This window comes from Pogona vitticeps, chromosome 5 (genome assembly GCF_051106095.1).
Source record: "Pogona vitticeps strain Pit_001003342236 chromosome 5, PviZW2.1, whole genome shotgun sequence".
NCBI classification, from domain to species: Eukaryota; Metazoa; Chordata; class Lepidosauria; order Squamata; family Agamidae; genus Pogona; species Pogona vitticeps.
In genome coordinates this window covers 193,858,333-193,875,472 of record NC_135787.1, presented here as the reverse complement: position 1 = coordinate 193,875,472, position 17,140 = coordinate 193,858,333, and the positions used below count along the sequence as shown (strand labels likewise).

The window sequence follows — 17,140 nt, the reverse complement described above, 5'->3', positions numbered from 1 at the left end:
AGGCGGCGCCCTGAGAGAACCTCCGTTTCACCGGCCGAGCTCTATGACAGGCGGCAAAAGGTGGGCGGGGCAGGGCCGGGGGGCGCATGCGCTGTTTCCGACGCCTGCCGTCGGAGCCTTGCCCGGGGAGAAGCATGGGAGGCTCCTGGATGCAGCCCCCAGCCTGGAGCCCAGGTGAGACACCGCGCATGCGCACCGCCCGCCGGGTGGCCTGGAGAGGGGAGGACCCCCCTTTTCTTCCTCCTTGGGGGGGGAGTCTGTGGGGCGGAAGGCGAACCCCCATTTTTTGCACGGGGGGGGGTTGAGAAGAAGGGGGAAAGTGGAGAAAGAGGGGCTTCTCTTTCTTTGCAGCCTCAGAAACAATAAAAAAGGGGGGGAGAAATTGGGTGGGTGGGGGCTTCCTGAGGAAATGGGGCTTCCCAGGGGAGGGGGGGCAAAAAAAATGGGAAGGAGGGAAATGCTTCCTAAAAAGATTGGGGTCTTGGAAATATTTCTAATTGAGGGGGGTTCCTCTCTGGAGACCCCCCTTTCTGAAGACCCCCCATTATAAGGGGGATTGCCCCTCTTTGGGGGGGCTCTTATTCCCAAGAGGAGGCTTTTGTGGGGGGGATGAGTAGAAAGAGGGGGCAGTTTCCCCCTTTATGGGGGGAGGGTGTCAGGGGAAAGGGGGGGCTTAAGACTGGGGTGCCTTTTTTGAGGAGGGGGGCTTGCTTCTGAAGGGGGGGTTGAAAGGGGCATCTCTTGGACGGTCTTTCCTCAGGGGTTGGTTATAATAGGCAGGGAGGGGGGTCCGGTTTGGTTTTGTAGTGGATGGGACTTCAGAGGGTCTTTCTGCTCTTCCTCCCCCCCCCCATTCCTATCTTCAAGGTTAATTGTTTTTTTTTATGGGAGGGGGAACGACCAGAAATTGTTTAGCCAAAGGAAAACCGGGGGGGGGGGAATAATAATCATTATTTCCTGTTCTCCTTCCTAGCTACTTGAGAGGGTTTATTGCCTGGCCAAAGTGCGGCAAGTCCTTCCTGGGGGTGTTTAGAAAATTCGTCCCATGCCTCAGAAGTGGCTGGAGTTAGTTCGGGTTGGCTTAGTTCTTTTCTTTTCTTTTCTTTTTTACTGGAGGCGCTTCCTGGGTTCCAGATTTAATTGTATCCTTAGAAATACAGGATAGGCACCCTGAAAGGGGTGTGTGTGCTCAGGACATGAATAACTGTGCAAATAATTAATAATAAGAAGAATAATAAGGATGATGATGATGCCTCTGGAAATTACTAAATGGGGGCATAAACAGCTTACTGCAAAGCCTTCTGGGGGATTCTGGGAGTTGTTACACAAAAATGTAAACTTTTCCAAACTTAGCACGCACCCCTTCCTGTGGTCCACTGGCTGCCTCGTTGTGCATCTATTCCTGCATTCGCAGTGTGGTGAGGCTGTAATGCACACGTCCTTCAAGGCACTCAGGAGTGGCTTTCTCATCCAGCTGGGAAGGGGATCTGGTGCCTTTTCTGTACCATTTCCCGTGCCAAAACAACTGCTTCGCCTATTGAGGTGGATGGGCTTTGTTGTCCTTAATTTACTTTTAATTTTTTGATTGATTGATTGATTGATTGATTGATTGATTGATTGGATTTCTATCCCGGCCATCTAGACCAGTGGTTCTTAACCTTTGTTACTCGGATGCTTTTGAACTGCAACTCCCAGAAACCCCAGTCAGGACAGCTGGTGGTGAAGGCTTCTGGGAGTTGCAGTCCAAAACTCCTGAGTAACCCAAGGTTAAGAACCAGTGATCTAAACCAAAGGTCTACTGTAATGGAGCTTCCTTTTCTTCAGCAGTGTTGTGCGCATTTAACATGCCTGTGCAGGATCACAATTCTAAGTCCAAAAGGGGAAAAGTATAATTCCTGGATGTAGAAAATGTAATAATCTTTATTCCATCATAAAATGCCCGACTCATTTTGGCCTTCTTCAAGGGCTGTATAACATTAAAAAAATTACAATCACACCATTGTAACTTACTGGGGATAGCATTGTATACTGTAGATAATTAATGTATCCGTATTTCTACAGCACATCCATTTTTTGCTGTATTATGTTAATTAAAAATACTCTTGTCTAGTGTATGGCATCAGTATACAATATTAAAATTAAAATAGGCGGGCATTAGAAGAATATTTCATTTGATCATCTACTGAAAGAAGTCTGATAGACTGAAACTCATTGGGCATTTTATATGAGAATAAAGAACATTATATTTTCTACATCTCAGGACTGCATTTTTCCATTTTTTGATCTAATACTGTATTTTAAGGGATGTACCAGTTCCTTTAATAGGGATGTGGTGGCGCTGCGGGTTCAACCGCAGAAGACTCTGCTGCAAGTTCAGAAGACCTGCAGTCGTAAGATTAGATCCATGTGACGGAGTGAGCTCCCCTCGCTTGTCCCAGCTCCTGCCGACCTAGCCATTCGAAAACACATAAAAATGCGAGCAGATAAATAGGTACCACCACGGTGGGAAGGTCACGTGACCACAGAAACTGTCTTCAGACAAACGCTGGTTGTATAGGTTGGAAACGGGGATGAGCTCCGCACCCTAGAGTCGGACACGACTAAATGTCAACCTTTACGTTTACCAGTTCCTTTAGTTATTTTCACGATCACAATCTGACTGTGCTGCTCAGAGCTTTGAAAAGTTAATTTCGTGGGCTCCAGCTTTGACTCCCCATCCCTCTAGTCCTGCTGGGTGAGGAATTCTGGCAGATGTGGTCCCCCCCAAAAAAGAAGAAGAAAAGGAAAGAAAGAAAGAAAGAAAGAAAGAAAGAAAGAAAGAAAGAAAAGCAATTTTCAAAGCTCTGGCGCTCAATTTTGCTCCTGTAGCAGGTATGCAACTGATTCTTTGGGCGTGGCTTTGCAACTCGTGTCATCCAATGGAGCAGATCCTGCTCCTCTCTGGAACCACAGTCCTTTTTCTCTCTCCATTGTGGCAGTGTAGCGGTATCTTTGAGATCCTCAGAAATTCAGAGCATGACCCTGTGAATGAGGTCTGTTTGGGAGAGTAACCAACCTCAAAGTCTTTAGCAAGCCTCAGGTCCTGAACTAGCTTCTCTCAAGGGCAAGCCCATCATTTCAACAGCTACCCTAGATTAGAAGGACAGTCTTCCTGGGAAGAATGCATGATGATGTTTATGAAACCCTGCAGGTTAGAAAAAGGAGGAAAGATTTTCTTAGCTGGCATTTCTTTTAGGCTGGCTTCACTGTTCCTATTCCACTTGCGGCTGCGAGATACGGACAGAGTTTTGAATATTAATTTTGCTTTTATTTTATTTTTTCAGAATGAGAGAGTGGTGGATTCAAGTCGGGCTGCTGACCATACCACTCATTGCTGTGTATCTACACATCCCACCCCCTAAGTTGTCATCAGCTCTGCACTCATGGAGGGCATCAGGAAGTTACTACACTTACAAAAACCAGAACATCTTTTACAGAGGTTCTTATTTATTTATCCATTCCTTTTGTAATCGGTCTGCTCTGTGTTTCTTTTTATAATCTTATAAATTCTACGGTAGGGGCCCCCTATCGGTTCCAAGGGATGAGTTCCAAGCCCCCTCTGTGGATGCTGGAAAATTGTGGATGAGAGCAAACACTATTTTAATAATGAACGCACTGCAAAGCATGGTTTCTGTCTCTTGTCTCATGATCCTTTCTGGTAACTTAATCTTTAGAAATACATATTTCTAGGAGTTATCATCTTTTTCATACAGTCAGACCCCTGTGTTCATTACAAGTTGTTAGTGTTTTAAACAGGGTGGGTGCAAGTCAATGATTCTTTAAAATATGAAACTGATTTAAGTCACAATTTAAATTTTTTTTAAAAATCCATTTTCCCCTATTTCTCTCATCAAACTATTTTCTCATTTTTAAAAATTGAAATGGTGATGTAAATAGGGGTTTAAATCAAATCCACCTTGTTTTTAATCAATGTTTTGTTTTCTCTACACCTCAGATTCCTTGGGCGCTGTTGGCAGTTCAGATGTCGTGGTCCTTTTGCACGGCTTCCCGACATCCAGTTATGACTGGTACAAGGTGAGTGTGGGGGTGTGTGTGCCCCAAAACCTTTGTCTTTTGAGGAAAGGGTGCTGAGTTGTTGTCTCAACTGACGGGTTTCCCTCCTCTTCCTCCTTGCAACAGATATGGGAAGGGCTGACGCAGCGCTTCCATCGGGTGGTTGCGTTAGATTTCGTTGGATTTGGCTTCAGCGACAAACCTGTGAGCAATTCTTGGAAGATGCTTTACTGCTTCATTCCTGCTTTTTTAAAGTCTGCATAGGAGCAAAAATCTAGGATAAGAAGAAGGGCCATTTCAAAACAGGAAAAGAGGAGACCTGCAGTGAAAGACGGGCTTGGACAACTTCTGGCCCTCCAGCTGATGCTGGATTACAGCGCCTCTAATCTAGACCCATGGTTCCCAACCCTGAGTAAGCCAGGTCTTCTTGGACTACAACTCCCAGAAATCCTGGCCAGCACAGGCAGTGGTGAAGGCTTCCAGGAATGGCAGTCCAAGAATGTTTGGCTAGAGCTGTGAATACTGCAGTCTTCCCAACATAGGGAGGGCCACATGTTGCTTGCCATTATACGAAAAATGTATCTTAGGCTACATGGTTGAATCCTCTTCAGCTCAGAACAAAACCCCTTATGGCATGCAGTGAGCTCCCGTTTTAGAATGCAACCTTTTTGAAGGGATAGTGTTGAACTGTAGAAGCCTGACTGTTACAGTTTGCTTAAAAGCATTGCAGTTTACATAAGCTGGGTGTAAGTTATTGAGAAACATTCCAGAGTGCAGGATATGTCCTCATGGGCTCAAGTGACAGGAAGCTAGATTTCGGCTGGATATCAGGAAAAACCTCTTAACTGCTAGAGTGGTACAACAACAGAACTCAAGGGGAGGTGGCAAACCTTCCAGTGGGATGGCCACCATCTGTCCGATCAGCTTTGATTTGGATTCCTGCCTTGAACAGGGGGTTGGGCTGGATGGCCTTCGAGGCCCCTTCTGTGATTCGATTCATTTTGTGCCTCTCTGTGTGTACACTCTCTTTGTTTTTCCAAACAGAGACCCCATCAATATTCCATCTTCGAGCAAGCCAACATTGTGGAAGGGTTGTTGGATCACTTGGGCCTCCTGAACCAACGGGTCAACCTTCTGTCTCATGACTATGGGGACACAGTTGCCCAGGAGTTACTCCACAGGTTACTGGAAGTACTAAAGCTTTTGACTAATCGTTCCCATCCTTTGTCAGTTGATGTCTGTCATCTGCCACGAGATAAGCAGATCTTTCTGCTTATTTAGGATCTTTCCAGGATCCTTCAGGGTTAGAGACACACCTTGGAAAGTGTGCTGCTTTGGATCGCAGCTCTCTCATTTCCCCGAGCCAGCCCGGCCCTTGGGAATTGCAATCCAAAACATTCTTTTCTTGGTTTGAAGTGCGGTAAAGACATATTTTCAAGGCTCTTGCTGGTTTTCGTAGCATTTGGGTGTCTTTGGATAAAAGCTCAGCTGAATGCAGGACTGGTCTCGGTGACAGCACTGCCGTGTCCCATAACCATTGGTGCTTTGTCGTGTAACACCCTCATTGTGTTTTGTTGCTTCTTGGTATCTCTGTAGCTGGGAAACTGTGTAAAAAAGTTCAAGCCATGGCTGGAGTTGCAGACCACGCCAGTTCGTCTGTAGAGGCAAAGCCTCTTAGTTCTTTGGAAAGAACAGGACAAAGAGGCTCAGCCTGGTTTGTGTTGAAAATTCGTTGATTTCATAGCTGCAGGAGTTTGTACATTAATAACTTATTTACCTTTGTAGGCCGAGCAGGCTGCTTTATTTGAAGGGACAGACTCGGAAAGCTAGACTATCGCTAAAATGCAGTATCGCTAATCTGTTTGTATGAGCTATAGATTTTAAAACTAGCTGTGACTTGTTAGCTAACCTTTCACTCTCCCTCTTTTCTGTTTTGCTGCTGTCATTTTCAAAATAAGAATATTGTCGAACACAGCTGCTAGTTCCTCAAAGTGGTATTCTGCCTTGGCATAGGATCTGATTTTATATGTGTGAATTATGTAGTCTGACACCCTTTTTCGAGTGTTTCATGTTCAGAAATGACCCAGCCCTGCATTTGCACAACCCTTTTCAGCTGACCTGTGTTGCTGAAGGATGGTTTTTTTTAATACAGTTACGGTAGCGTGCGGGAGCAATGGAAGTTTTCCATATTAAGGACTCTGGAAAGACTGAAAATCTGTTTGGTTTAGGATGTGGGCAGGCTTATCATATAATAAGAGGCAAGTAAGGAAACTGCAAATGATCTTGATTCTGGATCAGACAAATGCATTTCATTTGGCCTCTTGTTATGTTAGCAGTTTGGCCAGAAGTTGGGAAAATAACCCAAAGCAAAAACATTTTTTTTTCTCCTTCAACTGCCATTCCCAGAAAATTCCAGCTAGCGTGGCCGCTCCAGGAAAGGAGATGTATTAAAAGCATCCAAAGCAAGATGAAATCTATTTGCAGGCATATCTCGAAAATGATACCTTTGGATGTACCGTTCTGATCTGTCAACAAGGTGGAACCTCTAAATTATTACTAGGCGCTCTTGAGAAACTTCACAGTCATTTGCATGTTAGCCAATAACTGTACTAGCACCTCAACATTTTGCTCCAAACTCTGTCATCCTCCAGATATGAATCAGGTGTTTATAAAGCACATGTTCCTGTAGTTGTTCTACAGTTCTAAGATGATGATGAACAGTCTAGTACTGTAATATATTTGAGCATTACAGTAGAAATGTGTTCTTGGTGCAGATGTAGTCTTAAGTCATACGGGTAAGGGCAGATTGGTTCTTTTGTTAAGTTAATGTAGCTTTGCCTTATCCTCTCTTTCTTTTTTTGGCTATTTTTTGTTCCCAGGTATGAGCACAATACAACAGGATGTGTTCTCATCAACAGTCTGTGCCTGTCCAACGGAGGTAACAAATCCTTTGTTTACAAATACAGCTTTCACACTTTTCTTTTTTAAAGGTGTGAAAACATTTTTAAAAAGAGCTCTGCCGAACTAGACAGGAAAATATCCATCTCGTCTACAGATACGAAAAAGAGACCAGGTCTCAGAAAAGAAAATACTTAATTCTGTGAACAGGCCCAAACATGTTTCCTGAGATGAATTGCTTTAATGATCTTCTTCAAGGACAATAAAAGTTAGCAAGCAGCTGCAAAGATCTCTTGACAATTGTTTTGCAAATGTCATTAAATGGTCCTTAGCTGGGATTTTGAAATGGATTGTATCTTAGTAGGCATTTTTCAATATTGCCACCCCAGAAGGAAATCATAAAGCAATTAAGTGGCTGAAACACATCGGGTCTGTCTAACAAGTAGCCAAATAACAATGTATTCACGAAGGCTTTCGTGGCCGGGATCTGATGGTTGTTGTGGGTTGTGTTGTGGGTTTTTCAGGCTCTTTGGCCATGTTCCAAAGATTGTTCTTCCTAACGTTTTGCCCGTCCCTGTGGCTGGCATCTTCAGAGGACAGGAGTCAGAGCTCTGTCTGTGCTTTGTCTCATTTTTAGCTTCTCAAGTTCAAATATTCCAGGGTGAAAAGGTACACAAAACTCTGCCCAGCCCATCCTCCAAACCTTAATTATTCCTTCACTGTTCCTTGTAGGAAAGGCGGTTCATCTTCTTCGGTGAGGCTTCTTACCTTAGCCAAAATTGCTTTCTACTTGGAATGGTTAAGTTACCTTATTTATTTATTTATTTATTGGATTTATATGCCGCCCATCTAGACATGGTGTACTCTGGGCGGCTCACAACATACAAATAGAAAACAATTTAAAATATACACAATTTACATAGATAAAAACAGAAAAATATATAATCAAAGAACTTACAGTTTTTAACAATCAATTTAAAGCAGTCAATCAATTTGATGCCGGATTTCAAATACTGCATGTATACCTAGAGGTTTAGGTAGGATGCTGCCTTATGCTGAGTCAGCCCGCCTCTGTCTGTAGATCAGCACCGTCCATTCAGATTTGACCAGCGGCGGCCCTCTGGCCAGCAGTTGGTTGGCCAGTGCAAAGCTTGCCCTTAAACACTGAGCCATAACGTTTCCTCAATCTGGGGTCCGAACATGCCTGCTGAGATTCTGAGGAGCAGGGAAGTCCTCTTGTTGCTTTAATGCCTTCGGCCACCATTGCCAAGAAACTATTATTTATAATTTCCGCTCCTGTCTCTCTGAAATCACTTCTAGGTATTTTCCCGGAAACTCACCACCCCCAACTGATCCAGAAGGTAAGCGGCCCTGCAGATAACCGTCCGTTTTAAGAATGGGACTGTCCTCGTCAAGAGTCTGGCGTGAATGTACCTTCTCTCTCACTTGTTTTGGTGGGAGAGCATGTGTCAGAAACAGAAATCTGACCCGACTCTTTTAGGCACGCAAACCCCTGGCAGAGTTTTCTCTTTTCTCAGGCAGACTGCCTGAAGTGGATGATAAAGAACGGAGATGTCTAGACCAGGGTGGGATTAGGGAGGTTGCTTGGAGAGGAGTTGGTCCGAAAATGGACGGTGGCAGCCCCAGAAGCCTTGAATGCATGCAGTCATTCATTTTAAGGATATTCTCTTTCCTTTGCGTGTTTTAAAAGCCCAGAATAGTTTTCTGGTTTTTTAAAAAAGAAAAGGGGTAAGGTGCAACCCTCAGAGGGTGGAGTTTTAGTAATATTTCTCTCTCTCTCTCTCTCTTTTAAGGTTCTCAAAGATGGTGGACTGCTTTCACCCATTATTACACGCTTATCGAACTATTTCTTCTTTGCCAGAGCGTGAGTGAGCATTCTCAATTTGTTCCCCCTGTTCTTCCAGAGTGGGAGACCTTTCCCCGAGGCAAGGAAAGGAGAGTGTTCCTAAGCCGAAGAGGTTTTTGTCCCACTTCTGGAAACCTCCTCCTGCAGAGCATCTGTTTAAATGCTCGAGCTTTGTGGGTCTGGGTAGGGGCCCCCCTTTCCCACTGATTCTCCATCTCCTTCTGGAATGTTCCAGGCTTGCGGCGGTCTTTGGCCCGTACACCCAGCCTTCGGAGGCCGAATGCTGGGACATGTGGACCGCCGTGCGAACGAAGGATGGAAACCTGGTGATTGACAGGTACGGCGACCAGATCGGTAATTCCAATCTGTGGGAATTCCGTGTGGCTCAAAAGCGAAGCCAGGTTTTAAAACATTGGGAAATAGTTCACTGAAATGAAGGCCAAACATTTTGATGGCGAGCTATGCCAGCTCTTATCTCGTTAGGAAGCCTTCTCGTTAGGAGGCCCTTAAGCTTGGAAGTGGTACTGCAAGCAGACATGAGGCTAGTGGTTCAGTTGGTGGATTACTAAGTGACAAGGTGAGGACATGGCTTTTTGATCAGATTGGAGGGCCATCGAATGACCCCTCCCCACAGTTCCTGTGGCTTTTCTAATTATTTTCATTTGTTAAGAATTGCCACCCTTCATATATGTCAAGAGTAAGATGAGTCACCAAATCAGGCATCACATTAAACCTGCTAGCGCTCTCTCTCTCTCTCTCTCTCTCTCTCTGTGTGTGTGTGTGTGTGTGTGAGATGATGATGATGCAGCTGATGGCAGCTGGAAAGACAAATGTTTTCATAACAAGTGCTATTCAATAACCCTGCAAGCTCCCACACTCGGCAGAAAGTTGTACGTTTTGAAATACATAAATAGTGCAAGGGTTTAGCTTTCAAGCGTCCTCTCTAACTGTCAGACCCTCTGCATGCACACAAACACACTTGGTCTTATGCTAATTATCACTCCATCCTACAGCACGTCTATGTTTCCTTGCCTTGTAATTTCATTAAGCCTGTTTCTGTGCAGTGGCCCTAGGCAAAAGAAAGTTACAGTTTATTGCAATTTATTCCTGAGAGGCTTACAGAACTGTATATAATACCATAGAATAAATGAGTTGAGTGGGGCCTGTAAGGCTGTTGAGCCCAACCCCTGCTCAACCTACATCAAAGCACATCTGAAAAAAGGTTGCCCAATTTTCTCTTGGATGCCTCTCCAGCGTTGGGAGTACCCGCCATCTCCCAAGGACATGAATTCCGTTGTTGTACTGCTCTAACAGGATGTTTTCCCTGATATCCAGCCATAATTTGGCTCCCTGTAATTTGAGCCCATTATTACACGTCCTGCACTCTGCGATGATCGAGAGCAGATCCTGCCTCTCTTCTGTAGGACTACCTTTCAAGTATTTGAAGAGTGGTATCCTATCTCCCCATATTTTTGTATCAACTTTGGTGTTCCTTTTAAGAGGCCCTTGTCCAGCAGGCCGAGGCCAAGAGGCAGTCCCGAAAGCAGCCAAACCAGGGAGCTGGACAGGGGACAGATTGCATTTGTCTTCAGTGTGGAAGGGATGGTCACTCTTGAATTGGCCTCCTCGGCCACACTAGATGCTGTTCCAAGTCCTCCATTCAGAGCACGTGACCGAGACTGAAGGATTCCTGCTGCTGTTTGGTGTTCCTAGAAGATGCCAGAATCCCTCTGAAAGTTGCACGCTGATCCCTTTAAGTCAAGGGATTTGTGTAGAGTGACAGATGGGTGTCACTCCTTTGGGTGATGGGTCCCAGTAAGGTGTGTTTGTTGCGACAAACTTGGCAGCTTTTTTAGCCGTCTGTGTGTGTGTGTGTGTTTCTTTCGAGAGAGAGAGAGAGAGCACACAGAACAGAGTGTTCTTCTTGCAGTTGGACCGTTGTGAGCCTCGTACGCACGATCTGGCAACGTGGCTTTCTCTAGGCAGAAATCCTCTTTTCAGAGATCCTGTTTCAGGGAGATGGCTTTTTGCTTTGTGTTGAAAGCGGTGAATGAGCCGCTCCGCGGGGTTCTGTTACCATGATCTGGAGTCAGTTCTTCTGTGAAAGAAAGTGATGAAAAACCCTGTCCTGAGAAGCCCTAAAAAGCCCTCTACCTGCAGGAAGTCCACCAAGCCCCACTTAGAAATCATTGGGAGTCTCTAAGGTGCCTCCTTTTTTTTTTTTTTTTCAAAACCTATGTTTTTTTCCAGGATGCTCAGATCTCTCTCACAGACCTGGCCTCTAACCTCTGTGTTTTAGGGCTTCAGTGGTTCCGTCTCATTGCTTGCAAATAACATTGCTTTTTTAAAAACTGCTTTACATCTCATGGAAGACAGATCCCTCAGTGTTAAGCAACGAGATTTTCATGCAGATGTCTCAAGAATTGATCCCAATGCTCAGCTAGCAGGTTGGAGGCACACCCCTGCCTTGTGAAACCGCTGCCAGTCAGCGCTTGCAGCTGACAACGCTCAGCCCAAGGATCCGGCTGGATGACTTGGGTTAAGGCAGCTTCGTTTGGTCCACTAAAGCCACGCAGGTTGCCGACACACACGAGTGTAGGTTGCATCTTTCATGCTCTGCGGTACAGTTAACGAGAGGCTTTGGGCACGCTCTGCATGTTCAGAGCATATTTATGTCGAAGTTCTGCTTTTTCCTTCCGGTCTCGAGCAAGGAGGTTGGACTCTTATAGACTCCTCCAGCTTCACTGTTCTAGGATTCCTGCCTTGCAGCTGCCGGTACCCCTTTATTTCCCAGCTGTTTCCCAAACGTGCCACTGAGAGCGGCCCACGGAGCATACACAGGCTGTAACACAAGGGTGGGGGAGCCCTGGGGAGCCCAAGGACCAAACAGAAGGCTCAGAAAAAGATCTCAGGGGCTGCCTTTCAGGGGCAGGCAAAACCAGGGGCCGAAACATTGAAACCAAAAGTACCAGCAGGTTTAGCTTAAAGCTAAGGAGAGGGGTTCACTTTGAAAAACGATGTTAAATTCAGTAAAGAAACTGGGAAGCCACCGAAGGATGGATGAGGTGCCTGTTCTGGAGTCTGAATGTGTGTTTTCACTGCTGAACCTTCCTTCCTTCCTTCAGCCTTTTGGAGTACATCAACCAACGGAAGAAGCACCGGGACCGATGGGTTGGCGCTCTGAAGTCCACTTCTGTTCCCTGTAAGTAGGAAAGCCGTTTCCTTGTGGGTGAACCCACCTGCACCTTTAGCTCTATGGACTGTTCTGGGTGTTGGCAGGAGGCAAGAGATGAGGAACGCTTGTCTTGGTAGAGAGCAAGAATCCTCTTCACAATGGTCAGAACAGCTGTTTTCTCTCTCTTGCAGTGCATCTGATCTATGGGCCGCTGGACCCCGTGAATCCACACCCAGAATTTCTCCAGCTCTACAGGTAGGCTTGGTGTGATCAGAAGCTCACCCTAAAGGAAAGCACGCTGCCTTAACTACCGCCCCACAGGGCTTAAAGCACCCTCTGGGTGGTTTACAGTGTAATTAAGGAGGCTACACGTTGGCCGCTCCCTTGCCAGAAAGCTGGGTATTCCATTCACCAACCTTGGAAGGAGGGGACACTGAGGCAGCCTCAACGCTGGGATGGGACCCGGGTCGTGAGCAGAGTGCTATCAGGTTAACAGCACTGCGCTGCGAGGTTGCACCATGTTGTTGTTTAGTCATTAAGTCGTGTCCGACTCTTCGTGAACCCCATGGACCAGAGCACGCCAGGCCCTCCTGTCTTCCACTGCCTCCTGGAGTTGGGTCAAAATCATGTTGGTCGCTTCGATGACACTGTCCAACCACCTCATCCTCTGTCGTCCCCTTCTCCTCTTGCCTTCACACTTTCCCAACATCAGGGTCTTTTCCAGGGAGTCTTCTCTTCTCAGGAGATGGCCAAAGTACTGGAGCCTCAGCTTCAGGGGAAGATATGGAGGCAGTGACAGATTTTACTTTCTTGGGCTCCCTGATCACTGCAGATGGTGACAACAGCCACGAAATTAAAAGACGCCTGTTTCTGGGGAGGAAAGCGATGACAAACGTTGACAGCATCTTAAAAAGCAGAGACATCACCTTGCCGACAAAAGTCCGAATTGTCAGTGTTATGGTTTTTCCACCATGTGCCATCCCTCAAAACAAAGGCTACCTTCTCTCTTCCTCTGTTGGTTTGGAGCTAATTAAGAGGCTCTGAACAATCAAAGATTTCTAAAAAACCAACGGGAGTGCTTCTGGTTTCCCCTCTGCGCCCTTAAAGCCCTCCGCGAGGCAGGAATTCAGGAGGTGCCAGTTGCAATTCATGCTACGGGAAGCTGCCCTGCTTGAATGCCTGCCAAACAGAACAGTAGAGCATAGCGCCTCCCTGCTAACATAGAGGTGCCGTGCTTAAACCCTAGTGTTGCATCCTTACTTTTCTTGTAGGCTGTGAGAAAAAAGAAACAAAGCCGGGGCCTTCGAGCCTCAGAGAAAAGGCTGAAATAGGTCTGTCCGCGTGTGACGCGTCCACGAACGCTCACAGCAAAATAGAATAATTCATCTTTAAGATGCCACCTGTTTTTGTCTTTTTTTAAAAATTGTTTTGTTTCTTTGGATTTTGCCTGAAAATATTTGGCGGGGACGCTTCCGTCCCTCTTCTCAGTGAAGCACAGTTTTAATCAAAGCTGCGTGAACCAGTACCATCCCCACCCCCACCCCGATAGATGAGTCTTTCTTTACACAGCCTGCTACGAGCAGACGAGAGGGGTAAGTTGGATGTAGCCAGGTTTGCAGGAGTTGTTACCTGGATGAATGGATCTTGAGGGCTGTGCCACACACAGGTCTAGGGTCTCCTGCCAGGTGGCTCGGGTTAAAAGTGCTTCCAAAGAGAATCTACCACCCCCTGGAGCAAAAAACTGTCTGTTTAGATGGGAGACAAACCCTTGGCCGATGCACGGCTTCAGACGATGTGGCCTTGGTAATGATTTTTATCGTCTGTGTGAAAACGCTCGCTGCTTGCGAGAAGCTGGTGGATCGGTGGGAAGGATTTTATTTCAGCCTTGCCCTGTTGTGTGGTTCTTCCTCCCCCACCTGCCCCGGGAGAAAAGTCTCCAACAGGCCCTGCATGCTGCTTGGATTCAGAAGCAGACCTGTTAGCAGTCTGGACTGGACCCCGTGTGGCCGGGGTGGCCCAGTAGGGGCAAGGAGTGGGGCTGCCGTGTTGTGGCTTTCGTCCGGCACGTGCTTTCCTTTGTCCTGGTGGCCAACGACGTGGAGTACAAAAAAGTGTTTTTTCCCTCTCCCCCCCTTTCTTCATCTTTCCACAGGCAAGTGCTTCCAATGTCCACCGTGTCTGTGCTGGACGACCACATCAGCCACTACCCCCAACTAGAGGACCCCCAGGGGTTCTTGAATGCCTACCTGAACTTCATCAACTCCTTCTGAGCTGCAGGGAGGACCGAGGGCCCCCCCCCAGCACATCGGGCGAGACCTCGGCATTGGGACACCAGCCAATTCGGCCCCTGGATGATGCTGGGGACACTACCGGGCCCTTCAAACCAGCGGGCGGTTGCTGCTCCTCTCGTCGCCTTCTGGGGGTGGGGGGGCTCCTTTCAAGGAACGCTGCGCTCAGGCAGATCCTCGTCTTCCTTATCCATGGGGGTCCTGTCTCCATCCCTGTCCTCCTTGGGAAGCTGTGCCGAAAAGGGCAGGGGGGCCTCCCTGTGGACACGTCTTCCTGTGGGTCAAAAAGAGGCTCTGGAGGGGTGCCGCTCCCCCTTGGTCTAGGCTTAGGGGGCAAATTGGCCCCACAGATCGGCCCAGGACTTGCCTCTCTGGTGGCCGGAGCGTCTCCTTTTCCTCTTCTGCTTCTAGACTGCCGTGGGGCTGAGATTTGGGGGGGGGGGCTGGGCAGGAGGGGGAAAGGGATGCTTGCCGTTTTTACTCAAAAAGCTGCTGTCACTCCTGTTTGTTTAAAAAAGAAAAGTTTGAATTACAGATCTGCCGTTTCAACAGGTAGCCAGGATGATTTTTGGACCCCTTGGGGTTTTCTCTCCTTGCCCCCCCCCCACCACCTTAGCTCTGCAGGACCTGAGAGTGCCCATTTCTGGGTTTGCCTTTGCACTCCAGGAACGGTGCGGCCCGACACGCCTTTTGGATTTTGCACATGGACTTTGTGCCTTGTGCTTTTTTAAAAAAAGCATTACTCAATACCTGTTGTTAGACCCTGATACGAACAGAGGGGCGATGCAGGGGCCTCAGGCGAGGCTGAAGTGGAAGGACACTTGATTCCGTTTCAAGAGGAGCGAGAGAACCAACGTGCTCAGGTCCTGGGGGGGGGGACCGGGCACCATCTGGTCTTCCTTTTCAGCCCTGGGGGTCCCACCTCGCGGGCCTTTGGAGCGCCTGCTTCCACCGACACCGACATAAGCAGCCGATGGATGGGCGTCACAGAGGAGACGGCTGAGGTTATGGGCCGCCAAGAAAGCCAATGAGATTCTTGGTTGCATCAATAGGAGTATCATGTCCAGATCAAGGGAAGTGATAGTAGCACTCCATTCTGCTTCGGTCAGACCTCACCTGGAGTCTTGTGTCCAGTTCTGGGCACCTCAATTCAAGAAGGAGGTTGACCACCTGGAGCGTGTTCCAGAGGAGGGCGACCAAAATGGTCAAAGGTCTGGAAGCCACGTCCTACGAGGAGCGGCTTAGGGAGCTGGGAATGTTTAGCCTTACAAAAAGAAGGTTAAGAGGGCATGATAGCCATGTTTAAATATCTGAAAGGATGTCATGTGGAAGAGGGGACAGGTTTGTTTTCCATGATTCCAGAGACTAGGAGACAGAGCAATGGTTTCAAACTATAGGAGAAGAGATTCCACCTGAATCTCAGGAAGAAAGAACTTCCTGAAGTCAGAGCAGGTCAGCAGTGGAAGAGGCTGCCTCGAAGGGTGGTGGAGTCTCCTCCTTTGGAGGTTTTTAAAGCAGAGGCTAGATGGTCCTCTGTTGGGAGTACTTTGATGGATGTTCCCGCATGGCAGGGGGTTGGACTCCGATGCCCCCCCTGTGGTCTCTTCCAACTCTGATTCTATGATCAGAAACCCCAAGGCAGGTGGGAGCTGTCAGTTCAGCTTTTCCCGGGTCTCCCCTCACGAGGGGGGAACACAGACAAAAGAAAACCCTTCTACTACCGTGTCCCCTGGCAGAGCCGGCCTGTCTTGGCTTTCCTGCTGACGACCACTTTGTAGGACGAAACAAACCAGCCCATCTTGTCTGCTTATGCCTATGGCTGCGGCTGGAGGGAAGGTGGGGTTGGAAGGCTTCCAAAAGCAAAAAGCAAAGCATGCTGCTTGTATACCGCCCCGTAGTGCTTCAAGCACTCTCTGGGCGGTTTACAAGTTAGTTATGCAGGCTACACATTTCCTGGGGTAAGCTCTCCTGGGGCGAGAGTCAGTGTGCTCCTGCAGCAAAGGGCAAGACCTTCGGTAGCTCCGGCCTTCAACCACGTCTGATGTTGGGGACCTCTTATTGTAAGAGGCTACAGGACAGTTTTTTCCCCCGATCCGATCTCACCCTGCTGCCAGCCATTAGGCTGAAACCGCAGGTCACCTCTGTCCTTGGGCAGACACGAGGGGCACAAGATGGAATAAGGACAGCAAGATAGAGGTGGACTCCAAAAGATTGCCATCGCTTTGGGGGCTTCAAGCACCATCTGCTTTTGAGCTCATCAAAATAAAACAGGAACGGCTTCGGGTGGCTCCCTCTTAGACAAGCGTATGGATCCATGCGGGGAGTCCTTGCCAAGCAGGGAAAAAAGGACGGTAAAAGAAAATGCTTGTGAACCATTGTGTCACCCTCGCCCATTTCTAGACCTCAAGAAAGGGAAATTCAAGCTGGGTGGGCACACACAGAGTGTACCTTCCTGTTGACAGAGGGGAAGACAGGAGAGGGATTCCCTTCCTGGGAATACTGGGGACTCACAGAGATTTCACACTCCCACTCAGTTTTAAAATAAGGCTTCTAAGTTGGAGAAACCTAAATCAAAGTGAAAACAGCAGCTTTCCAAAGCTGGTGAGAGTCTCCCTGGAATAGGTTTCTGTTCGGGGGGGGGGCTGCTCCAGGTTTTCCAAGATGCACGATGCAACGAAGGGAAATCCAGGTGGGTCGGAGCAAGGCTAGCACACCTGCCCGAGAAAGCCTCCACACTGAGCCGAGCCATGGACTCGTCCCCATTGCTCAAAGCTTTCGATGGAAGCTTTGCTGTGGGCGATGTATGTTTACAGCAGTGAGAAGCTTGTTACCTATGAAGGAGGGGAGGAAGGAATTATC

General features: G+C 47.6%; 1 protein-coding gene across 4 annotated transcripts; it reads left to right on the top strand.

Annotated features, from left to right (window-relative positions):
• The first annotated feature begins 74 nt into the window (after positions 1-74).
• MEST (mesoderm specific transcript) lies at positions 75-16,583 on the top strand. 4 transcript variants are annotated; one of them, XM_020812689.3, is made up of 12 exons: positions 75-174; positions 3,324-3,478; positions 3,995-4,074; positions 4,180-4,257; positions 5,098-5,234; positions 6,933-6,991; positions 8,272-8,312; positions 8,766-8,836; positions 9,054-9,155; positions 11,944-12,020; positions 12,185-12,248; positions 14,146-14,830. In XM_020812689.3, exons 2-12 carry the CDS (start codon positions 3,325-3,327, stop codon positions 14,261-14,263), a joined length of 981 nt encoding a protein of 326 aa, XP_020668348.3. In that variant the 5' UTR covers positions 75-174; position 3,324; the 3' UTR covers positions 14,264-14,830. The 4 variants fall into 4 exon arrangements, with proteins under 4 accessions (XP_020668348.3, XP_020668349.3, XP_078232651.1 ...); XM_020812690.3 differs by lacking the exons at positions 8,766-8,836; positions 9,054-9,155 and having other exon boundaries at positions 92-174; positions 14,146-16,583; XM_078376525.1 differs by lacking the exons at positions 75-174; positions 8,766-8,836; positions 9,054-9,155 and adding an exon at positions 2,913-3,190 and having other exon boundaries at positions 14,146-16,583.
• The last annotated feature ends 557 nt before the right edge of the window (positions 16,584-17,140 follow it).

Bases quoted from the DNA above. Each gene is read 5' to 3' on its own strand.
- MEST (XM_078376525.1), top strand. From the start codon at position 3,165: ATGATGATGTTTATGAAACCCTGCAG. The intron at 3,191-3,323 runs GTTAGAAAAAGG...TTATTTTTTCAG, and splicing joins ATGTTTATGAAACCCTGCAG to AATGAGAGAGTGGTGGATTC. The intron at 12,021-12,184 runs GTAAGTAGGAAA...TCTCTCTTGCAG, and splicing joins GAAGTCCACTTCTGTTCCCT to TGCATCTGATCTATGGGCCG.